The sequence below is a fragment of the Mobula hypostoma genome, chromosome 4 (assembly GCF_963921235.1).
Source record: "Mobula hypostoma chromosome 4, sMobHyp1.1, whole genome shotgun sequence".
NCBI classification, from domain to species: Eukaryota; Metazoa; Chordata; class Chondrichthyes; order Myliobatiformes; family Myliobatidae; genus Mobula; species Mobula hypostoma.
The window spans coordinates 122,930,882-122,956,989 of record NC_086100.1 but is presented as its reverse complement, the minus strand read 5'-3'; the positions used below and the strand labels follow the sequence as shown (position 1 = coordinate 122,956,989).

The following is a 26,108-nucleotide window of genomic DNA, read 5'->3' as shown; positions in this document are numbered from 1 at the left end:
AAAACCTCCTCATACATTAACACTTTCATTCCTGGGAGCATTCTTGTAAGCCTTTTTTGGACTCTCTCCAATCAATGCCAACATATCCTTTCTTAGATACAGGGCCAGTAACTGCTGACAATGCTCCAAAGCCTTATAAAGGCTCAACATTACAATCTTGCTTTCCTCCTCAAATAATACCAACATTGCATTTGTCTTCCTTACTAACCTACAAGTTAACCTTTTGGGGATTCTGACATAGGACTCCCAAGTCCCTTTGCATCTCCAATTTCTGAACTTGGTTCCCATTTTTAAAATAGTCTGTGCCTTTGTTCTTTTTACTAAAGTGCATGACCATACACTTCCCTATACTGTATTCCATCTGCCTCTTCTCTACCCATTCTCCTAATCTGTCCAAGTCCTTCCCTGCTCCCTCAGCATTACCTGCCCCTCCACTTATCTTTGTATCATCCACAAACTTGGCCAGAAAGCCATAGATTCTGTCATCCACATCATTAACATATAACGTGAAAAGTAACAGGCTCAAATCAATACCCCTGCAAAATACCACTAGTCACTGGCAGCCAAACAGAAAGGCCCCCTTAATTCACACTCTTTGCCTCCTACCTGTCAGCCAATCTTTTGTCCATTCTGTCCACTAACTTTCTTGTAATACCATGGGTTCTTATCTTGTTTAGCAACCTCATATGTGGCACCTTGTAAAAGGCCTTCTGAAAATCCAAATCAACAAGATCCATTAGCTCTCCTTTGTCTATCCCATCTGTTATTTCTTCAAGGAATTCCAATAGATTTATTAGGCAAGATTTCCCCTTAAGGAAACAGAAGTGGCTTTGGCCTATTTTATTGTGTGCCTCCTAAACTTCCTCTTCAATAATGGGTCTAACATCTTGCCAACCATTGAAATCAGGCTAATTGGCCTATAATTTCCTGTCTTTTGCCTTCCTCCCTTAAAGACAATTGCGATTTTCCAAACTTCCAGAACTATTGTAGAATTTAGTGATTCTTGAAAGATCACTACTAATGCCTCCACAATCTCTTCAACTATTTCTTTCGGAACCCTGGAGTGTAGTCCATCTGATCTAGGTGACAGATGGTCCACGTTGAAGGCACTTTTCACTGGATTTGCATGGAGTTTGTTATTACCAAGCCTCCCTCATTATACACTTGGTCAAATTTAACCTTGATCTCAAAGCAATACTTCTTGGCTTATCTTTCAGCTCAGGGCTATGCTGGCATGTGGTTAAAAATAAGTAGAATGTGCTTTGGTAATTTTCTATTTTGTCAGTATCAGTATTATAACTATGTTGGCACAGCTTGTCTATAGAGGCGTGGCCAGTCAGTTACTTCCTGAATATAGAATCATTCAGCATGGAATTTGATTCTTGTAGACCATGCTATGGAAATATTAGATAGGGAAAATGACATCCCATGTTGATAATTGTTTGAAATAGTCACTTTTTCCATTTAAATGTGGGTATTCTACCCATAATTAAACTGTTCTTTCACCTGGAAAGATGGTTTGTTACCCTGGACAGTAACCATTCCTTCCAATAATATAATTGATGCATGAAAGTATGCCACTGGCTAGATTATTGTTGACAAGTCAAATAGACTTACAATGTTGGCATTCTTGCCTCCTGCCATATGCTAATGCTGGCAACTGTTTCCTTCAGTACAGTTATCATCAATCATTAGTATAACTGTTATACTCTTGGTGAATTATATTTCGTGCTCTTGGCACTTTTGATGCTTCTTCCAAATGGCACGTCAGCTGAGACAGTTTGGAAGATAGTAATCTTTGGATCATTGGATAATAAATGTCATATTTAACATTTGCAGCAATGAATGTGGAGAGTCTTCAGAGATTTAACCTTATCCATTGATTGCAGTATCTTCTACTTCCTCTGTTGAGCTTGTGCATTTCTCAGCATTACTCTATAATACACTTCATGTCCCTGGCATTCTCTTTTAAACTCATTCAACCAAAATGGTGTTCGAGCCTGACAAATGGTATTTTGAGGGAAATGATAATCTGAACTCCTTTTACATAACTAATTTAATGCAGATTATGGTGAAATGTAATTACATTGTGGTTGATGGCCTATTAGTCTTTCTGATGCCCTGTTTTTGAATTTTGAAACAGTTCTATTCATTACAGTGAGAGTGTCATAGAGCATGATGAGATATCTTCTCTGTGTAAAGGAGATTGACTTAGACCTAGGCCATAGCCTCTCTTGATTTCACAACATCTTACTAACTTCTTACTAACTTCTTTTGCTCTACAGTCCCTACATATTCCGCATTTACACCCTTTCCAGAAAAGAACATAGTGCATTCCCATTAATTCCATGGTTTGTTGTTCGAATGCAGTGGTGAAGGTTGTTGTGATCATGTGAAAGTAAGGTTTTTAAACCAATCTGATCAACATCCATCAAATATGAAAGATTTTTTTTAAGTTTTTTGTTTCCTTAACACTTTGGGTTAGAAATGACTCCTTTGTTCAATCTATGAAAGGAGGGATTGAAAGACGGTGTTACTGAGACTATGAACATTGCCTGTGTTGCTTTGTGCATTGCTGTTAACCACTTTTCAGTTGCCAGATAACCAGGTGGTGAACAATAGGCAACTGCTCAGTGAAGGTGAATCCAGTGATCCTAAAAATTCTCCACTTAACACACTGATTCTTCATAAAAATCTTAAATTTTCGGCCTAGTTTTTTTTGTAGGCTGCACTTTAATTTTAAACAGCTGTTTTTATATAGGATGTGCCCACTTGTGAATTAGCTGGGATGTGAGGATAAAGAGTACAGTCTTTTATGGGAAAGTAGTCTGGTTTACCTTTCTTGGGTCAAAAGTACTAAGTAAATCATTTCACATTTGCCCTCAAATTGGAATTTTGCCATTAAAATAATCCATTATGCAGTTTGTAACATATGAAACGTTATTGTCTTTCCTAACTTAGTGTCATCTGCAAATTTGGATGTAAAAGTCATTGACACTGTGACAAGTTGAGGACAAAATTAGGAACTGATTCCTGGAGAACACCACTGATCATCTTTTATTTCTACTTAAAATTTCAAATAGGAAATCGTTAAAGGGAAATGTCACACTTTTAGACTGAAAATATAAGAGGTTCTTCACCTAAGGGCTAAAAAAAAGCAAAGAAAGTGCCAAGTTAAACCACAATTCTTCAGATGAGTGAATGCATCTCAATATCCTATCCCTGGTTAGGCAGTGAAGCAGAAGTGGTGCAGCATTGGACAGTTGAGTAAAGGACTGGTTGCTGTAATATGTCACAGTAATATTCTCATAGCTCAGTAATGTAGCATAGCTACTAAGCGATAGCCATAATCAACCTTGATTGAACATGTCATTCCTTTGAGCAAGTAATACAATAGACATCATTCTTTCTTCTAACCAATAGACTTGTTCCAAGGTAAGATTCTACTTTGATGGTTGGTACGATCTTAATAGATACCATCAATGGTATAAAGTTAGTTATTAATCAGCACAGCATGATTTCATTGGTGCTATTCTCCTGAAAAAGTATAGAATTGTAAATAGTGCTTTAAGGCAAGAATCAAATCAAGCAGTTATTTACAGTAGGACTTGATAGGAAAATTTGTGTGTATATTGTTACAAAAATTAAGTTACCATTATATGTTATATATTAGCATTTAATTGTAAATTATTACACATTTTTGCATCACCAGGTATGTATGTGGATAGTAATCACCATGGGTATACAATAGTTATGATATCCTAATAGTATTTCCATATTATGAAAGACCATTACAAAATAAAAATAATTGTAAGAAAATTTCCAATAGATTATTAAAAAAAGAAAAAGGAATAACTTACATTTTTGTAAGATCTGAGTACATCCAAGCATGTTTCACAGCCAGTGATATATGTTGAAATATAATCATCTGTAAAACAAAAATCATGGGACAGTATAGTAAGGTCATACAACCCGTAATGAAATAAATGACCAGTTACTCTATCTATAGTTTAACTGGTCGAAGGATAAATATTGGCCAAGCAACAATTCTGTTGTTTTTCTTTGACTAGTGCAGTTGTATTTTTGTATCTATTTGGAAGGGCAGGCATTGCCTCTATTTAAATTCTCTTCTAAAAGAAGGCAAATCCAAAGGTGCAACTTTCTTAACTGCTATGCTGAAGTGTCATGTAGATTATGTGCTCAAATCTCTGGTGTGAGGCTTGAGGCGAGAGCATCCTATTAAGCCCAGGCTGACATGAAAGTTAAATAGACCAATACATCACAGTCACACATTATGGAAAGCTCTGAAACAAATAACAGAAGAAATTTTGAACATTTCTAGACAAAAAATGTGCAATTTTTGATTAGTTTAAAAATTCTTAAGTTTATTTTGAGGATTTAAAAAATTTATTCTCCCAGAAGATGTTTGTTTTTATCAATATCCTTCTAATATGTCATTCTTTCACAGCACGGGAAACTATTCTGAAGCTCTCGAATATTTGAAAACATTTCTGGGCCTGGCTGAGAAAAGTGGTGATAAATGGAGTCTGGTGGATGCGTGCAAATTCCTTGGCATTATGTATAATAATTTGGTAGGTATCAGTTTTATACTGTATATAGGTTATGGGAATTGGAGTTAGTCTATGGTTGAGCACTGGTAACAAGACCCAGTTTTAATAAGCATGATACTCTGTATGGAAATCTGAAAAGCCTCCAAATTAGGCCATGTCAAGAACCCATGATGTCTGCCAAAAACAAGCATTAGGTCTCTGAAATGTAGAAATGAAAATCTGGATGAGAATGTACAAGGCATGGTTAGTAAGTTTCTAGGTGCTGTTGAAATAGGTTGTATCACAGACAGTGAAATAAGTTATCAAAAATTCCAGGTAGATCGTGATTGGTTAGGTATGCAGGCTGAGACTCGGGAAATAGCATTCAGTATAGTTAAGTGCAAGGTGTTGCATGTTAGGAAGTCAAACCAGGGAAGAACTTAACAGTAAGTAGTAATGCCTTGAAGAGTGTGATGGAGTAGAGGGGTCTAGGAGTGCAGGTACACAGTTCCCTGAAAGTGGCATCACGGATGGACAGGATGGTGAAGAAGATGTTTGGCACACTGGACTTTATCGGTCAGGACATCAAATATAAGAGTTGGGAGGTTAAATTGCAGTTGTATAAGATGTTGGTGTGACTGCACTTAGAGTATTGTGTGCAGCTTCAATCACCCAGTACAGGAAAAACATCATTAAGTTGGAAAAGAGAGCAAAGAAAATTAGTAAGAAAGTACAAGGAGTCAAGGGACTGAATAAGAGAGATTTTTAAAACACAAGCACGAGGAAATCTGCAGATGCTGGAAATTCAAGCAACACATAAAATGCTGGTGGAATGCAGCAGGCCAGGCAGCATCTATAGGAAGAAGTACAGTCGACGTTTCGGGCCGAGACCCTTCGTCGGGACTAACTGAAAGAAGTGATAGTAAGAGATTTGAGAGGGGGAGGGGGAGATCTGAAATGATAGGATAGGAGAAGACAGGAAGGGGAGGGATGGAGCTAAGAGCTGGAAAGTAAATTGGCAAGAAGATACAAGGCTGGAGAAGGGAGAGGATCATGTTACGGGAGGCCTAGGGAGAAAGAAAAGGTTTTATTTCATCAGAGGAAGATATAGTGAGAGGGACAGAGGGAGACGAAAGTGAGAAAGAAAGGGGGAAAAAAATATATATGTATATAAATAAATAAATAAGGGGTGGGGGTAAGAAGGGGAGAAGGGCCATTAACGGAAGTTAGAGAAATCAATATTCATGTCATCAGGTTGGAGGCTACCCAGACGGAATATAAGGTGTTGTTCTTCCAACCTGAGTGTGGCTTCATCTTGACAGTAGAGGAGACCATGAATGGACATATCAGAATGAGAATGGGACGTGGAATTGAAATGTGTGGCCACTGAGAGATCCTGCTTTCTCTGGCGGACAGAGCGTGGGTGTTCAGTGAAACAGTCTCCCAGTCTGTTTCGGGTCTCGCCAATATATAGAAGGCCCCACCGGGAGCACCGGACGCAGTATATCACACCAGCCGACTCACAGGTGAAGTGTCGCCTCACCTGGAAGAACTGTCTGGGGCCCTGAATGTTGGTGAGGGAGGAAGTATAAGGGCATGTGTAGCACTTGTTCCGCTTACAAGGATAAATGCTGGGAGGGAGATCGGTGGGAAAGGATGGGGGGGACGAATGGACAAGGGAGTCGTGTAGGGAGTGGTCCCTACGGAAAGCAGAAAGGGAGGGAGAGAAAGATGTGTTTGGTGGTGGGATCCCGTTGGAGGTGGCGGAAGTTACGGAGAATTATATGTTGGACCCGGAGGCTGGTGGGTTGGTAGGTGAGGACCAGGGGAACCTTATTCCTAGTGGGGTGGCAGGAGGATGGGGTGAGAGCAGATGTGCATGAAATGGGAGAGATGCGTTTGAGAGCAAAGTTGATGGAGGAGGGGAAGCCCCTTTCTTTAAAAAAGGAAGACACCTCCTTCGTCCTGGAATGTCCTTCCAGGTGAGGCGACACTTCACCTGTGAGTCGGCTGGGGTGATATACTGCGTCCGGTGCTCCCGGTGCGGCCTTCTATATATTGGTGAGACCCGATGCAGACTGGGAGACCATTTCGCTGAACACCTACGCTCTGTCCGCCAGAGAAAGCAGGATCTCCCAGTGGCCACACATTTTAATTCCACATCCCATTCCCACTCTGATATGTCCATCCATGGCCTCCTCTACTGTCAAGATGAAGCCACACTCAGATTGGAGGAACAATACCCTATATTCCGTCTGGGTAGTCTCCAACCTGATGGCATGAACATTGATTTCTCTAACTTCCGTTAATGCCCCTCCTCCCCTTCTTACCCCATCCCTTATTTATTTATTTATTTCCCCCTTTCTTTCTTTCTTTTTCTCTCTCTCTCTCTCCTCCCTCTGTTCCTCTCACTATATCTTCCTCTAATGAGAAAAAGCCTTTTCTTTCTCCCTAGGCCTCCCATTCCATGATCCTCTCCCTTCTCCAGCCTTGTATCTTCTTGCCAATTTACTTTCCAGCTCTTAGTTCCATCCCTCCCCCTCCTGTCTTCTTCTATCATTTAAGATCTCCTCCTCCCCCTCCTACTTTCAAATCTCTTACTATCTCTTCTTTAAGTTAGTCCTGACGAAGGGTTTCGGCCCAAAACGTCGACTGTACCTCTTCCTATAGATGCTGCCTGGCCTGCTGCGTTCCACCAACATTTTAAATAAGAGAGACGTTGGGCTGGCAAGGACTTTATTTCTTGGAGCATAGGAAACTAATGGGTGACCTTATAGTGATGTACAAAATCATGAGGGGCATAGATAGGGTTAATGCACACCGTCTTTTTCCCCAGGGAAAGCAAACCAAAAATTAGAGGGCATGTATTTATGGGGAAATGTTTAAAAGGTCCCGAGGGGCACTTCTTCATGCAAAAGCCAGAGTGTACATGGAACATATTTCCAGAGAAAGTACATCAGGGGGTAGTAAAATGCAATACTTTTCAACAAGAAAATGGATAGAAAAGGTTTAGAATGGATACAGGCCAAATGCAGGCAAATGGGACTAGCTTAGGTGGGCACATTGGTCAGCATGGCTGAGTCAAGCTGAAGGGCCTGTTACCACGCTGTATACTCTATTACTCAGTGATATTCTGGAATTCTTGATCTAACCAAAGAGATATTTTACTAATCCTGTGCAGTTAACTGCCTCAGGATAGGATGGTTGCCTATGTAGATGATCTTATAGGACTGTAGCAGGTTAGAGGATGAATTTTAAACAGTGAAGAAGGCACCAGATGCATCTTACAGGAAAAATGAGTATATTTTTAGTATAGTAGAGCCACTGACTCACAATGTCAGAGATACTGTTTCAATCCTGTTCTCAGGTACTGTCTGCAAACAGTTTCTATATTCTCTGTATTGATTACATGGGCTTTTATCAGGTGCTCTGATATCCTCACACACCCCTAAGATACAGTATGTGAGTTTCTGGGTTAGTTAAACACTGCAAATTGCCCCAGTTGCAGATGAGTGGTAGAATCTGGGGAGAGTTATGAAAATAGAATAAAGAACAGGAGTAACACAGAGTTTGTGTAAATGGGTGGTTGATGATCGGCACAGACCTAGTAGGCTAGTGGGCCTGTTTCCATGCAATATCTCTCTTTGACTCAGTTAAATGTAAGCAAAAAATGCCAGAGACATTCAGCAGGTCAGGCAACATCTACAGAAAGAGAAACAAAGTCAGTGTATCAGGCCAAACATCTTCTGTCAGTAACAATGAAAGGTCTTTGACCATGAACGTTTTTCTGTTTCTCTCTTCATGGATGCTATCTGACATGAAGTTCAAGTTCAGCTTCAAGTTCAGTTTATTGTCATTCAACTGTACTCGTGTATACTATCAGGTGCATAACACAGTACATATAAGTCACGCACATAACACATAATAAAGTAATATTACCTCAAATAATAAGATGCATATACAAGTTTAAAAAGGAAATGGGATAACACTGCTGACACTTCATACATGATGGGACTCGAGTGGTGCCAGGGAATTTAGTAGTCTTAAGCCTGGGGGAAGAAACTGGTCCTAATGCTATGGTACTTCCTGCCTGATGGTAGACGGTCAAAGAGGTTGTGGGATGGATGGGAGTAATGATTGACAATGCTTATATTCCTCTGTATCCAGTGCTCCTGATAAATATCTCTGATGGCTGGAAGAGAGACCCAAAGGTCATCTCAGCAGTCCTTGCAATTGTTTTTAATTGTGGTCAGATGTCTTGCCAACTTCCATAACAGACGATGATGATGCTGATCAGGATACTCTCAATGGAGAGAAAAGAGCCTCAATCTCCTCAAGAAGTAGAGACGCTGCTGTGTTTTCTTGACCAAAGAAGTGATGTTGAGGAACCAGGTTTGATCATCTCACTGTCCACGGAAGAGCCGTGTATGTGCAGTGAGGAGTTATCGCCCTGCACCTTCCTGAAGTACACAATCATCTCTCTTTGGTTTGTCCACATTGAAACACAAGTGCTTGCACCATTCTACCAGCCGTTCTATATCCTCTCCGTATGGTGTCTCATCGCTGTTGTGATGAATCCACCCACTGTTGTGTCATCTGTGAACTTGATGATTTGGTTTGAACTGGATGCAGCAGTGCAGTCATGCATCAGCAGCAGAGTGAGTACACAGACTTGGGAAGCACTAACGCTCGGTGTGATGGAGCTAGAGATGTTTCTGCCAAAATGAACTGACAATGCATGGCTTTTCTGTCAAGCAGTGTAGGATCCAGTTACAGAGAGAGGTATTGGGACCCAACGAGGACAGTTTACCCTCCAGCTTCTGAGGGGTGATAATACTAAGTGCCAAGCTGAAGTCAATAAACTGTAAGCTGGCATATGAGGAACCATTTTCCAGTTGGGAGAGGACACAGTGAAGTGCATCATCAGTGAACCAATTTGAGTGTGAACTGGAAATGGTCCAATGGGCATTGGGATGTGGGTGGCTGTCTTGAAGCCTGATGGGACTGTGTAATGTTCCAGAGTGATGTTGAAGATGTCTATTAGAACCTCAGTTAACTGGGCTGCACAGTCCCTCAGCACCTGACCAGGTATGTTATCAGGCCCCGCAGATTTACATGGGTTGACCCTGGCTAGAGTCTTCCCCACATCAGGTATGGCCAGACAGAGTGCCTGTTCCTCAGGGTTAATGGTGGCCTTCCTCGCCAGCACATCATTCTGTGCATCAAATCTAACGTAAAAGACACAGCCTATCAGGAAGAGAAGTGCACTGCCGTTGATGTGCAGACTTGAAGTCCATTATGGACCAAATGCCCTCCCACATGCAGCTGAGGAAGAAGCTAGAACTTAAGTTTGAGAAGTTAGAGGCATCACAAGTGTATGCAGGGTGGTAGTTCAAGTAATGAAATGCTCCTCCTGTGAGACATGGGATTTCATGGTAACTAACAGTCTCTCTGATGCCTACATCTGCAGAAAGTGCACTCAGCTTCAGCTCTCGCCTGACTGACAAGGCCAATGAACTCGAACTAGAGCTGAATGCCCATAGGACCATCCAGGAGGCTGAAATCTTCATAGGTGAGACTTTTACTGAGGTAAACACACCCACAGTGCTGGCTTCAGGCAATAGATGGCTGACCGCCAAGAGAAGTAAAGGAAGTAAGCAGTCAGTGCAGGGTTCCCCTGTGACCATTCCCCTCAGCAACAAGTATATCCCTTTGAATACTGCTGGGCAGTTGACCTATCAGGACACAGCAGCAGTTGCCGGGCCAGTGGCACTGTGGCCAGCTCAGACTCAGCAGGTACAAAGAGGATGAGTTACACCTGAACCTAAAGAGGTCTAATATCCTTACAGGCAACTTTGCTAGGCCTTTTTGGGAGGGTTTAAACTAGTTTTGCATAGGGATGAGAACCAAAGTAATAGGGCTAAGGATGGGGCAGTTGGTATACAAATCAGTGCAGTGGTAGTGAGACTGTGAGGAAGGACAGACAGATGATAGGGCAACATCACAGTTGGTGCAATGAGGTGAAGTACAACATGGAGACAAAATCGAAAAGGATGCTGAATACAGTGTTACATTTGAATGCACACAGAATACAGAATATGGTAGATGATCTTGTAGCGCAGTTAGAGATTGACAGGTATAATGGTGTGGGCATCACGGAGATGTGGCTGAAAGAAGATTGTAGTTGGGAGCTTAACATCCAAGGGTACACTTTGTATTGAAAGGATAGGCAGGTTGACAGAGGGGGTGGGATGGCACTGTTGATATGTAATGAAATCAGATCCTTGGAAAGAGGTGACATGGGGTTGAAAGGTGTAGAATCCTTCTGGGTAGAGTTAAGAAACTGCAAGCGTAAAAAGACCCTGATGGGAATTGTATCCAGGCCTCTGGACAGTAACCAAGATTTGGGCTACAAATTACAATTGGAGACAAAAAAACATGTCAAAAGGCAAAAAGGCAATGTTCTGACACTCGTGGGGGATTTCAATATGCAGGGAGATTGGGAAACTCCAATTGGTGCTGGATCCCCAAAAGAGGAAATTTATAGAAAGCCTATTCTTCTTAGAGCATCTTGTGGTTGAGCCCACAGGAGAAAAGGCAATTCTGGATTCAGTGTTGTGTGATGGTTCGGAAGCTTAAGGTAAAGGAACCCTTGGGAGACAGTGAGCATAATATGATAGAATTCATCCTGCAGCTAGAGAGGGGAAAGTCAGATCTATCAGTATTACAGTGAAGTACAGAGGCATGAGAGAGGAGTTGGCCAAAGTTGATTGGAAGGGGTCACCAGCAGGGATGACGGCAGAAGAGCAATGGCGAGAGGTTCTGGGAGCAATGATCAATACATTCCAAAGATGAAGAAGTATTTTAAAGGATGAGACAACTGTGCCTGACATGCAAAGTCAAAGGCACGTAAAAGCAAAAGAGAGGGCATATACTATAACAAAAATTAGTGGGAGGTTAGAGGATTGGGAAGTTTCTAAAAACCAACAGAAGTAAACTAAAAAAGCCATAAGGAGAGAAAAGATGAAATATGAAGGGAAGCTTGCCAATAATATATAAAAAAACAAAATGTTTTTTTCAGATATATAAAGAGCAATAGAAAGGTGGGAGTGGATATTGGACTGCTAGAAAATGACATTGAAAAGGTAGTACTAGGGGACAAAGAAATAGCAGATGAAGTTAATTGTATATTGTATCAGTCTTTACTGTGGGAGACATTAGCAGTATACAAGAAATTCAGCAGTGTCAGGGAGCAGAAGTCAGTGTTACTAAGGAAGAAGGTGTTTGGGAAGCTGAAAAGACTGGTGCTAGATACATAAGTCACCTGGATCATATGGACTACACTCCAGGTTTCTGACTGAGGTAGCAGAAGAGATTGTGGAGGCATTAGTAATGATCTTACAAGAATTGCAAGATTCTGGAATGGTTTCAGAAGACTGGAATATTGCAAATATCACTCCACTCTTTAAGAAGGGAGGGAGACAGAAGAAAAGAAATTATAAACCAGTTAGTCTGACATCAGTGATTGGGAAGATTTTGAAGTTCTTTATTAAGAATGTGGTTTCAGGAGGCGCATGACAAAGTAGGCCAAAGTCAGCATGATTTCCTTAAGGGGAAATCTCACCTAACAAATCTGTTGGAATTCTTTGAGGAAATAACAGGCAGGATAGATGAAGGAGAGTCAGTGGATGTTGTTTAATTAGATTTTCAGAGGGCCTCTGACAAGGTGTGGCACATGAGGCTGCTTAACAAGAAAGCAGCCCATAGTATTATAGGAAAGATAGTAGCATGGATAGAAAATAGGCTGACTGGCAGGAGGCAGTGAGTGGGAATAAAAGGGGCCTAATCTGGTTGACTGCGAGTGACTAGTGGTGTTCTGGAGGGTTTGGTATTGGGACTACTACTTTTCAAATTATATGTCAGTGATTTGGTTGACAGAATTTTTGGCTTTGTGGCCAAATTTGCAGATGATACAAAGATACACAGAGAAGCAGATACTGTCGAGGAAACAGGTTGTTTGCAAAAGGACTTGGACAGATTGGGTGATTGGGGAAAGAAGTAGCAAATGGAATATAGTGTAGGGAAATGTGTCCTCTTGCACTTTGATAGAAGGGATAAAAACAGAGTATATTCTAAATGGGGAAAAAAAATCAAAATTCAGAGGTGCAAATGGACTTGGGAGTCCTTGTGCAGGATTTCCTAAAGGTTATCTTGTAGGCTGAGTTGGTAGTAAGGAAGGTAAATGCAATGTTTGTATTCATTTCGAGAGGACTAGAATATAAAAACAAGGATATGATGCTGAGGCTTTATATGGCATTGGTCAGACCACACTTGGAGTGTTGTGAGCATTTTTGGGCTTTCTATCTAAGAAACAATGTGCTGGGCATTAGAGAGGGCCCAGAGGAAGTTCACAAGAATGATTCCAGAAGTGAAAGAGTTAACTCATGAGCATTTGATGGGTCCAGGCCTGTATTCGCTGGAGTTTAAAAGAATGGGGGCATGTTGAAGCTGATTGAATATTGAAAAGCCTAGACTGAGTGGATATGGAAGGATGTTTTCTATAAGGGGTGAGTCTAGGACCAGAGGGCACAGCCTCAGACTAGAGCAGGGGTTCCCAACCTAGGGTCACAGATACCTCAGTTATTGGTAGGGGTCCATGGCATAAAAAGGTTGAGAACCCCTGAAATAGAACGATGTCCATTTAGAACAAAGCTGAGAAGGTATTTCTTTAGCCAGAGGTTGGTGAATCTGTGAAATTCATTGCCTCTGACGGCTGTAGAGACCAAGTCATTGAGCATATTTAAAGCTGAAGTTGATAGTTTCTTGGTTAATCATGGTGTCAAAGGTTACAAGGTGAAGGCAGGAGAAAGGGGTTGAGAGGATAATTAGTCATGATGGAATGGCAGAGCAGGCTCACAGGGCCAAGAGGCCTAATTTTGCTCCTATGTCTTAATGTGTTATGCTTCCAGTGTCACAGAAATTACTGTATATTCTCTGTGAATAATACTGTTTTGCCTTCCTGATGGGATGGGAAGGTACAGCTCTTGCTGACCTAAGTGCTGTCTTATCCCCCGATCTGAAGGTGGCATCGTGCCCATACCTTTGCTGTTAGCCATGATTTCTGATTTGCCTTATGTGGATGTGTTTATTATCAGTGACGTCCTCAAAGCACTTCTCTATGTAGGCAGTCACAGATCTCACATATTCATCAATGTTAACGTGATGATCGTAGGTTGCTGCCTCCCTGAACATGATCTAAGGTGCATCCAGCACTTTCTCTTTTTGTCTTACATTTCCAGCATCAGTTTTTTTTAAATTTTTACATCATAAATAAGTACTTCATTTTTGGCTGTGAGTTTTTTCTCCAACAGAGGCAACAATCTACCTCAACCATGACATGGACAACACCACCAAGTATCAAGTTCCCTATGACTCTGAATTTTAATGCCATGGGCAATCAGGGCACATCAGCAACATTGCTATGTATATCTATGTGTTAGGGTATCAAAAAGGGTTTCTGCATCTTCCTAGCAGCTGAAAGAGTGAAGCTGAGTAAGAGTATATTATCTTGTGTGCTTGTTGAAATACGGAATACTGTGATCACATCTTTCTAATACAGTCTAAAATTATCTTTGAACATTATCCAGCTTTGTTCATCTTTTTCCAGCTTTTAAAAAAGAATATCGATCGACCATTAAATGAGAACACTCTTTTAACAGTGGTACCATATCTGTGCTCTTTATCTGTTCCATTCATTTTTTTAGATACTGACTCACCTTCTAATCCATTTCCATCGTTTACAGCTATCACTAACGAATTGTGGCAATTGTTTTCGCTTTGTCAGTATACCCATGTTTATTTGATATTGCCATTGAGTTCTCTTTTGCTTTCCTATTAAGTACAAAATATCAAAGTTAGAGGTAGAAATGTTGCAAATACATTGTCTTGCACCATCTTCAGTAACTTGCTAGAATCACTGAAGGACAGATTCATGTATGGCTGAAGTCTTTTTTTAGATTAGCAATGGTAAAGTTAAGAGTAAATAAATGAAAGACTTCTTTTTAAACTTTGTGTCAATGTGAAGCAAGGTTTTTAGGGATTACTCCTGGGAAAATCATTGGCATGTCAGCCATGAATTTCTCATAAAGTAAATAGGTGGTAAGTAACAAGTAGGTACCTGAAGATTTTTGAGAAGAGTTCCCTGCAAGTGCCACTTTCCAATGGAAGTTCCCAATTGCAGAATTACTCCATAACATTACTCTAGCATATCACTGAAGAATGAATTATTACTGGCAGTGTTAATTGCCAGCTAGAGGCATAAAAAGGAAATCTAATTAAACAACTTCCACAACTCTTCTTTGTCTATTCTACCTGTTATTTCCTAATAGAATTCCAACATTAGTAGAGAAAGCTGAGGAACATTGTAAGCTGAAAGGGAGAAAGAGTTTACAAATTGCAATCAAAATAGTTTTGAGGAAACTAAAATTATTATGATTTTGCTTTTGTCTAGTTGACAGGTTGATTGTCAACAATAACAGATGTCAGGTGAGTATTTCACCCTGTAACAGTGTCAGTGTTCAAGGCTGTAAAACTACCTTTCACTTAAAGGCTGTTCTTCACAAGTAGGACCTAATTTGCAATCATAACTAGAATGGCATTTGAGTTACAATTTTTTGACAATAGCAATGGCATTGACAATGACCTTGTCAAAAGCACTTTTCATCTCCTTTGAGCATTCTTTGAGATACTCTTGCGTAATGCTACATGTATAATACCAAATAAAAATGTATGTGTGTCATGATTGGCTGTGCTCCTTTTATCCTCTGCTTTCAATCTCATGTTGCAGCTGTAGTATTTCTTTCTCAAAGATGATTTTTAAAACTCTGTGAAAGTATACGCAAAAATGTATAATTCAAATAAAAGGAATGCCATATTTGAAGTGTGAATGTACCTTGGTTATAGATTGTGGGAGGCAATTGTGATGTGATCACTGCAGAATTATGCATTACTTATAAGATCATAGACCAGATAGGGATCAAGTTAGTATCTAAAGAAGACTGCAAGAAATATCAAAGCATTATATTAGTATTTTAAATACCTTTTTCAATACTTTAAGTTTAATAGTTAAATTAAGGTTTCTATCCGTGACCACATGAAAACATTATGACTTAAAACAGCAGAAATGTTTTTAATTCTTAGTGTTCATTGCAAGCATAAATGAAGAGAAAGGTCAGAAGATCATAATACTTCACATATTAGGTTCAATGGCAAGATGTTGTACTTGCTCACATTTCACTGTTGGCTTAATATATGCCCTTCATGTACAAGCTTAGAATTTCAAATTGCAGTAATATTTTTTTCACTTTCATGTATTTTAACTAGAAATGAATTCCCGCACAGAAAGATTACTGATCTGTTTTTGTTACTCAAGCAATGAGACAAGGTTTTTTTAAATCATGACCTTGGTCTGTGTATTAAGAAGAAACTACTGAAGTTCTGTTATTTTTCTTTCATGCAAAACAGTTAAATAAGTGGCATTTCCAAACGCAAACTCTTATTTGCTTCACTGAACTACTTCTTCTGTAACATTTCATAACAGGGTCAATACAATGTAGCCTGCGATTACATTTGGCGAGGATACGAGATTGCAATGACCTTGGGTGATCTACGTTTAGTAGAGATAATGCAGGTTCACTTCGGCATCTATAAGGCTCATACAATGATGACCACATATTGTCATTGTGTTGAAGCTGCTGGACACCTGGATCTTGAGCGTTTGGTGACATGGAAGGATAGCAGAGTAGACATGTTCACTGACTCCAGTATGGAAGGTAAGTTGTTGAGCACAGAGCATAATGATGACTCTGGATTGTTAATGGATAGACCGTAATGTATTCACGTTAATCATTTTACATCAATCATTGTTCTATTTCCTTACTTATTTTGAGTTTACATTCTTTTTTATTCTGAAACACGGCTGGATGTTTGTAAATGTGATGCAGCTAATGTGCCATCCAATGTAACTGATTACATGATTAATGTGTTAATTGATATTAGCAGGTGGAGCCAGTTTGCTATAAAAAAAAATGTCCTGGTGCCATCACAGTAAAAAGCTGGATAAAATGACGGTTAGTCTCTGCTAATAATCTCAATTGTGATTGGTCTGGTTCACTATCTATGCACGCTGCATGCACTATTCCCACAGTTGCACTGCTGTGACCATATCACAAGGGGAGCTATCTGTGGGTGGTTACGAGCTTCAGGCAGCAGATCAACTGTCTTTAAAGTGCTTCTGATGACATTTTAAAGTATTTAAATAACTGACAGCATTAAGATTACTGAAAAAACTGTTTACATAAAAATACCTTTGTGCACTAGAAAATTAGATACATTTAAATTTTGAAAGATAAGGCAATAAAACACACATCTCCAGTTATCTTTTCAATCAAGGTTGCAATGAATGTGGTCACATTACATTCACTAGCCATCCCTGCAAGAAAGTGCAGAGGTGCGTTAGATCTCCAGACCTGAGACATATGTTTTCCCGGGCTAGACTGGAATGCTAAAACAAGCAGAGGAGCAATAGATCAGATGCATCAGCATGTGACCTTAAACTCATTCCTGACCTCTGCATGGCAATGCATAGCCACATTAATCAGAATAGAACTAACACACACTGTGGCAAGATGGCAGTTCTTTACAGAGCAGAAGACCAGCACAAGACAGCCCATTGTGATCTGTTTTAGTCAGTGTGTGGATGCTGGTTTGGTAAACAAGCTCAAATGAAATATTCAATAAAACAAACAAAAAATGATTATGTCAACTTTATTCTATATTAACAAGGATAATATTCTAATTGTTTGTATGCTTTAGTATAATGAAATGTATTTTACAAAATTGGAAATATATTTTGATATGTATTGTTTAATATTATATTAAATATTATATCTAAAGTTAGAGTATATCACAAATTTCATGCTTCATTGTGTTACTGGCCACAAAGAAAGCTTGATTTGTTGTTAGAGCAGCATAATGTTATTTGAATTCTACTGTATGTTGCTGCCTTATAGCATTAATAGTTCTGGTGATAATGTGGAAGCAAGGGATTAATCTATTAATGTAATATTTTAAATGTATAAATTTATATATTGTTTTCATATCTAATTTATGATTTGTGGTTAAGAAGAATAATTACAAATTTATTATTTGTCTTATTCATTGATGTAAGGTTTTTGAAGGATTTTGTATTAAGATTTGCATACTGCCATTTTTTAATATTTACAGTAAATATTTAGTTGAAACATTATTTGTTAGTTACAATTGCCTGCATAGTTTGGAAGAGTTGATCCTGTGTCAGACTTTGGAATATTCACTGAGACACAATGCTAGGTGTTTAACAAGAGCGATTTCATGGAACTGGTTGGGGAAATGGGATGAGTGATGCTAGGAACAGTGTATTAGTGATAAATTGAGCAAGGCAGAAAGTTGGCCTCAAAGGTCAATCTGCTAAAATTCAGGTTTTACAGAAAATGTCGAGGGGCAACCAGTCTACTCTCTCCCAAAATACTTGGAACAACTGCATATAATCATGAATCCTACTTTGCAGTTGAGTTTCCCAGACTTCAGGATACAAACATACTCCTTCTCAGAAATAGGATTCCAAACCCATCCATCTCAACAAAAGGATTTGTGAATTAGACCTATTAATCGTGCAGCCTGCTTTAAATTGCCACAGGAACTGAGGTTGCCACCAGTCCTGTATTGAAGACCCATATTTAAGTGGAAAATTGGTGGCCCCATTCAAAGTCCTTACAAGATGCACCTTTCCTTTAGGCTTCTTCGTCAGTAAGATTACAGAACATATAAGTAAAGGCCTGGACGGGTTCCGAAATAATACTTATCCTGGAGTCTCTTAGCAAACACAATGACCAGCAGTATTTGAGTATCTTGTAGCAATCCTCCAGTTGTCCAAAAAACACTGGGAGGCAGAACAAGACACAGCCCACAGTAACTTTGACAGCTGCCTAAGCCACATCCAAATCCAGCCAGCAGATTGAGCTGTCAAATACTGCTATTTGCAGCTGCCATATATGAGAAGGAGGATCAAGAAGAAATGGAGTGTGGAGGAAGAAGGAGAAGAGTAATAGACCCAGGAACAACATCTTAAGAACTCATTTGAAATACAATGTTGAAATACAGTAACGTACTGGTGGCTAAGAATGTCAATGAATTCGCAACCTGCCAGGGATAAAATACACATACAATGGAGTTATTACCCTGGTATGTGGGGAAACTCTGATGTATTCATTCTCTCTCACCTTCACCCAAACCAACTCCCCACATACTGTTGAATTATGTGGGTTAGTAAATGTTCAGAGCGGTGCAGCAAATGAATGTTAAGAAAGAGCAGAGCAAAGTCATAACAAACCTATTTTCTCTAATTATGTCATTAACGTTCATTGCTTCACCAGAAATATACAAAATCATACAGAACAAACAGAAAGTGGAATTAAAACAAGCTCATTTTGTAGTATTTAGGCACTGTAAGTAATTTTGGCATTAAGTAATTATCCCTTATTACCCTTGAGAAGTTCATGGAGCTATAGTAAATTATTGAATTTTTTTGTTGATTAAAGATACTCCCACTATGCTGTTGTAAGACATTCTAGTACATAAGCACATGATTGCATGGTATTATATTTTGAAAACAGATTGATATGCAACCTGAAGAATTTCGGATGGACATGTTCACAAGTGCTAGGTGCCCTTGATATTCTGAATGGCTATAGTTGTGAATTTGTAAGGTGCTATTAAGCATTATTATCCATATTGTTTATGGTAAGTAATGTAGCCACAGGTTGCTCTGTCCTGAAGGTGTCAAGGTTCATGAGTTATTGTCAGTACTGCATAGTACTCAATCCTGCTCCTGATTGTATGTTCTGGTTGGTGGAAAGACTTTGCTCATTTACTAAAGGGTGACAAAGATTGACATTTATTTATTAATATCTGTGTATATATCTGTCTGTGTATTTATTTAGAGATGCAGTGCAGAGGAGGCCCTGTTGACCCAGCAACCCACCTGTTTAACACTAGCTAATTACAGGACAATTTACAATCACCAATTAATCTTCTAACCAGTGCATCTTTGGGAGGAAAGCAGAGCACCCAGAGGAAATCCACACTGTTCATGGGGAGAATGTACAAACTCATTAGCTCCTCTGGTGCTGGAATTGTACTCCAAATTCCAGAACACCCCTAGATGTGATAGAAAATACTAACCACTACGCTACCTGTGGTCAATATTTATGTGGCTATTCCAGTTCAGTTTCTGGTTTCTCATTATCTGGTGCAAATAGCATGCTTTATTTTCAAAAAGTGGCATAGAACATTCCATGCATTTGATACCATCACATTAATGGGATCACATAGATACTCATCGTATACACATCAGGGAGAGTACAGAATTGACATTGATTTGGCTATATTCACATTCCATAAAAGCTACTTTGACCTTGAACAAAAGTAGGTAAGTGAGCATTTTGGAGATAGTGACTACTCCCTGACCTTTACCATAGCCTTTGACAGGGATAGAGCAGGCGGTATAGACAAATATTAAAAAGGAAGGAAGGCCGATTATGATGCTATTAGGTAGGAAGTTGGTAGCATAAGTTAGGAACAGGTGTACTCAGGGAAATGCTCAAAGGAAATGTGAAAGTTGTTTACGAGCATTTCCATGGGATTCTGGGTAAGTTTGTCCCATTGAGGCAGGGAAAGGATGGTAGGGTGAAGGAACCATGGTTGACAGTAGATGTGGAACATCCAGTCAAGAGAAAGAAGTAAGTATACTTAAGGTTTAGGAAGCAAGTACAAGAGAGGACTAGTGACAGTTATAAGATAGTCAGGAAGGTGTTTAAAAAGAAGCCTAGGAGAGCTAGAAGGATTAAGGATAACCTCAAGGTATTCTACACATAGGTAAAGAACAGGAGGATAATTAAAGTGAGGGTAGAACTGATCAGAGATAAAACAGGAAATGTGCCTGGAGTCAGAGGAGCCAAGGAAGATCCTTAGTGAATTCTTTACTTCAGTATTCACCAGTGAGAAGGACCTTGACGAACGTGAGGATAGCATCCAGAAAGACTTGGAGAGATTAGGGCAAAGAAGTGGCAGATGAAATACAACATAATAAAGTGTATGGTCATGCATGTTGTATAAGGAATAAACGTGTAAATTATTTTGTAAACAGGGAACAAATTCAGAAATCAAAGGTGCAAAGGGACTTTGGAATCCAAGTGCAGGATTCCCTAATAGTTAACTTGCAGATTGAGTTGGTAGTAAGGAAGTAAAATGCAATGTTAGAATTCATTAGGCAAGGACTAGAATATATAAGCAATGATGTAATACTGAGACTTAATAAGGCACTAGCCATACTGTAATTTTTGGCTACATATCTAAGAAAGGATGTGCTGCCTTTGGAAACAGTCCAGAGGAGGTTTACGAGAATGATGCTGGGAATGAAAGGGTTAATGTATGAAGAGTGTTTGATGCCTCTGAGCCGGTACTCACTGGAGTTTAGCAGAATGCTGGGCTATCTCATTGAAACATACCAAATATTGAAAGGCCTAGAAAGAATAGATGTGGAGAAGATATTTCCAATAGTGGAAGAGTCTAGGACTAGAGAGCACAGCCCCACAATAGAAGGACATTCCTTTAGTACAGAGATGAGGAAGAATTTCTCTAGCCAGTTGGTGGTGATTCATTGCCACTGTAAAGGCCAAGTGATTTGGCTTATTTAAAGCAGAGGCTGATAGGTTCTTGATGAATAAGAATCAAAGGTTACAGAGAAAAGAATGGGGTTGAAAGGGAAAATAAATCAACCCTGATCAAATGGCAGACCATATGTGACAGGTCGAATGGTCTAATTCTGCTCCTATAATTTATGTCTTATTGTCATATATTGGAAGATGTCAACCTTAAGGAGGAGGATATGCTGGAACTTTTGATAAACATTGAATAGATAAGTTCCTGGGATCAGAATCAGAATCAGGTTTAATATCACTGGCATATGTCATGAAATTTGTTATTTTGTGGCAGCAGTCAGAAATATATTGCAATAAAAGTATTCCTAAACAGGAATATTTGATGACTCCCATTGGAGCAACATGCAAACAGTTGTCCCCTAATAGCACCATCTTAACATTGGATAGGATATACCCCAGGTTACTACTGGAATTGACTGAAGAGATTACTGCAGATTTGATGATGTTATCTGAGTCCACACTGGCCACAGGAATATCAGAGATTCAAGGATGGCAACCATTATTTATTTGTTGAAGAAGGGTAAAATGGATAAGCCTAAGATTATAGACCAGTGGTCCCCAACCACCGGGTCGCAAAGCATGTGCTACCGGGCCGCGAGGAAACAATATGATTTGGCGATATGAAACGATATGAGTCAGCTGCACCTTTCCTCATTCCCTGTCACACCCACTGTTGAACTTGAACGCACGCAAGGTCATCAGTGACCCAAGACGTGCAAAGGAATGGGTCGGTGACCCATTTGTGAATGTCCCCGGTGAATCATCCATGTCAGCGCAGGAAAAGATCAACTCCTCGAGCTTGCAAATGACGGTGGGTTGAAAAGTATGTTTGACATAACATCTCTGCTGGCATTCTGGATCAAAGTCAAGGCTGAATATCCTGAGATAGCCACGAAAGCACTGAAAACATTGCTTCCATTTCCAACATCATATCGCTGCAAAGTGGAGTTTTCTGCAATGAAAACTAAATTGAAGAATAGAATGGATATAAGGAACCCCCTTTGAGTATCGCTGTCTCCCATCACCCCTCGATGGGACCGTCTTGTTGCAGGAAGACAAGCCCAGAGCTCCCACTGATTCAGCGATATTGGTGTGTTGCAATGATTTTACATGTTCGTACAAGGAAAATATGTGCTATGTGTTTAATATCCAAACGTTACTTAAAATGTTATGATGCTATTGACTTTTAATTAACTTATCAATATTCATGCGAGGAAAAATATGTGCTGTGTGTTTAATATTAAATTTGTTAGATTACGAAACGAAATTGAGTGTATTAGCCATTTATAAGTGACTTATAGTTTACTTGTCACCTATATTCCGGTTGTGATTAACACCCCCCACCCCCCACCGGTCGGCCGGTCCGCAAGAATATTGTCAATATTAAACCAGTCCGCGGTGCAAAAAGCATTGGGGACCCCTGTTATAGACCAGTGAATTTTACATTAGTGCTGGGAAAACTACTGGAGAAAATTCTTAGAGACAGGATTTATGAGCATTTGGAGAGGCATATTCTGATTAGAGATAGTCAGCATGGCTTTGTGAAGGGCAGGTCATGTCTCACAAGTCTGATTGAGTTCTTCAAGCAAGTGACAATCTAAATGATGAAGGTAGAACTATGGATGTGGTGTATATGGATTTTATTAAGGTGTTCAACAAGGATCCCCATGGTAGGCTCATTCAGAATGTCAGTAAGCATGTGACTCAGGAAAACCTAGCTATGTGGATTCAGAATTGGCAAGCCCATAGAATACAGAGGGTGGTAGCAGGTGGAGCACATTCTGCTTGGTATCTGCTCTGGGACCCTTGCTCTTTGTGATTTATATAGATGAGGAAGTGGAAGGATGGGTTAGCTTATACAGATGACATTAAGGTTGGTGATATTGTGAATAGCGTAGAAGGCTTTCGTAGATTACAATATAACATTGATAGGATGCAACACTGATCTGAGAAGTGGCAGGTGAAGTTAAATCCAGAAAAATTTGAAGTGATACACCTTGGAAGGTTGAACTTGAAGGCAAAGTACTGGGTTAATAGCAAGATTCTTAACAATGTGGAGGGGCACAGGGAGCTTGGGGTCCACATCCATAGATCCTTCAAAGTTGATATGCATGGATAGGATGATTAAGAAGACGTACAATGTGTTGCCCATCATTAGTCAAAGGATTGTGTTCAAAATCATGAGTTAATGCTGCAGCTCTATAAAACACTTGGAGTATTGTGTTCATTTCTGGTTGCCTGGTTATAGGAAGGATGTGGAAGCTTTAGAGAGGGTGTAGAGGATATTTAGACAATAAGATGTAGTAGATTTAGGCCATTCGGCAGATCAAGTCTGTCCCGTCATTCCATCATGGCTGATTTATAATCATATACTCAGTGACTTGCTCTCCACAGCTGTCTGTGCAATGAATTCCACAGATTCATCACCCTCTGGCTAAAAATGATTACTCCTCTGTTTCAGATGCAAGTTCCTGTATTCTAAGGCTATGCCTTCTGGTCCTAGACTTGCCCACCATAGGAAACATCCTCTCCACATCCACTTTATCTAGGCCTTCAATAGGTTTCATTGAGATTTCTCCCCTCCCCCACCCCAATCTTCTAAACTGCAGCAAGTACAAGCTTTGAGCCATCAAACACTCCTTTTGTGTTAACGTTTTCATTCCTGGAGTCATTCTCGTGATCCTCCTCTGGACCCTCTCCAATGCTAGCACCTTTTCTCAGATAAGGGACCCAAAACTGCTCATATTACTCCAAGTGCAGTGTAACAAATGCCTTATAAAGACTCAGCATTTCATTCTTGCTTCTTATATTCTAGTACTCTCAAAATGAATGCAAACATTCCATTTGCTTTCCTTACCACCGACTCAACCTGGAAGTTAATCTTTAGGAAATCTTGCACAAAGATTCCCAAGTCCCTTTGCACCTTTGAAGTTTGAATTTTCTCCTGGTTTATAAAATAGTCTACACTTTTATTCCTTCTACCATACACTTTGCTGCATTATATTCCACTTTGCCCATATTTTAATCAGTCTAAATCCTTCTGAAGACTCCTGGCTTCCTCAATAATATCTGTCCCACCACCTATCTTTGTATTATCCACACACTTGGCTACAAATCCATCAATTCTGTCATCCAAATCATTATACATATAACAACCATGCTGACTTTGGCCTATTTTATCATGTGCCAAGTGCCTTGAAATCTCATCTTTAATAGTGGGCTCCAACATCTTGCCAACCACTGAAGTCATACTAACTGGGCTGTAATTTCCTTTATTTTGCCTCCCTTACTTCTTGAAGAGTGGTGTGATGTTTGCAATCTTCCAGTCTTCCAGAACCATTCCAGAATCTAGTGATTCTTGAAAGATCACTACTAATGCCTCCACAATCTCTTCATTTATCTCTCTCAGAACCCTGGGGTGTAATCAAACTGGTTCAGGTGCTCTCTGGATTAGAGAACATGTCTTATGAGGAAAGGGTGAGGAAGCTGGGGCTTTTGTCTTTCAATGCAAGGAGGATGAGAGGAGACTTTATAGAGGTGTATAAGATGATGAGAAGCATTGATAGAGTAGACAGCCAACACCTTTTCCACAGGGCAGAAATAGCTAATATGAAAGGGCATAATTTTAAGCCAATTGGGGAAAAGTACAGGGGATATCAGTTAATTTTTTTACAGTGTGGTGAGAGCGTGGGACGCACTGCCAGGGGTGGTGATAGAGGCAAACGCCTTTGGGACATTTAAGAGACTCTTAGGTAGGCAGGCACACAGATGAAAGAAAAAGGTCAAAGCTCAAAGTAAATTTATTATCCAAGTACATATATCTCACCGTAGACAACCCTGAGATTCATTTTCTTGCAGGCATTCATAATAAATATAAGAAACACAATAGAATCTATGAAATACCGCACCCAAAGGGACAGACAACAACCAGTGTGCAAAAGACAACAAACTGTACAAATACAAATAAAAAAAAGATGGTGGGGAGAGCTTTACCATAATAGACTGGGCCGTAGCCTTACCAAGCCGTGATGCAGTCAGTCAGTCTACTCTCCACTACACATTGATAGAAGTTTGTCAGATTTTTAGATGATGTGCTGAATCTTCGCAAACTTCAAAGCATTATCCTACTTTCTTCACAGTGGCACTTGCATGCTGGATCCACGATAGATCCTCTGAAATGATAACAGAGGAATTTAAAGTTGCTGATCCTCTGTACCACTGATCCCCCAGTGAGGACTGGCTCATGGATTTTCAGTTTCTTTCTCCTGAAGTCAATAATAACAGTGGTGTCATCAACAAACTTAAATATGGCATTAGAGCTGTGCTTAGCCTCACAGTCACAAGTGTACAGCAAGTAGAACAGGGGGCTAAACAGACAGCCTTGTAGTGTACCTGTGCAGCAGATGTTGCTGCCTATCTGAACTGACTGGAATGTCCATGTGAGGAAATCAAATATCCAGTTGCACAGCGAGGTATTGTAGCCTTGGTCTTGAAGCTTATTGTGGAGAGCATTCTGACAGGCTGCATCACTATCTGGTGTGGAGGGGCTACTGCACAGAACTGAAAGAAGCTGTAGAAGGTTGTAAATCTAGTCAGCTCCATCTTGGGCTCTAGCCTACAAAGTACCCAGGACATCTTTAGGGAGCGGTGTCTCAGAAAGGCAGTGTCCGTTATTAAGGGCCTCCAGCACCCAGGGCATGCCCTTTTCTCACTGTTACCATCAGGTAGGAGGTACAGAAGC

General features: G+C 39.9%; 1 protein-coding gene across 6 annotated transcripts in view; it reads left to right on the top strand.

Annotated features, from left to right (window-relative positions):
• Window positions 1–26,108, top strand: part of ttc29 (tetratricopeptide repeat domain 29) — a 374,025-nt gene that overhangs the window by 228,711 nt on the left and 119,206 nt on the right. For 2 of the 6 annotated variants that reach the window (XM_063045042.1, XM_063045041.1), the window contains exons 9-10: window positions 4,469–4,592; window positions 16,150–16,381. In XM_063045042.1, the coding sequence (XP_062901112.1) occupies window positions 4,469–4,592; window positions 16,150–16,381 (356 nt within the window). Of the gene's footprint in view, window positions 1–4,468; window positions 4,593–16,149; window positions 16,382–16,607; window positions 17,804–26,108 lie in introns of those variants that run through there. The other 4 variants (XM_063045045.1, XM_063045044.1, XM_063045043.1 and 1 more) reach the window with 4 other exon arrangements.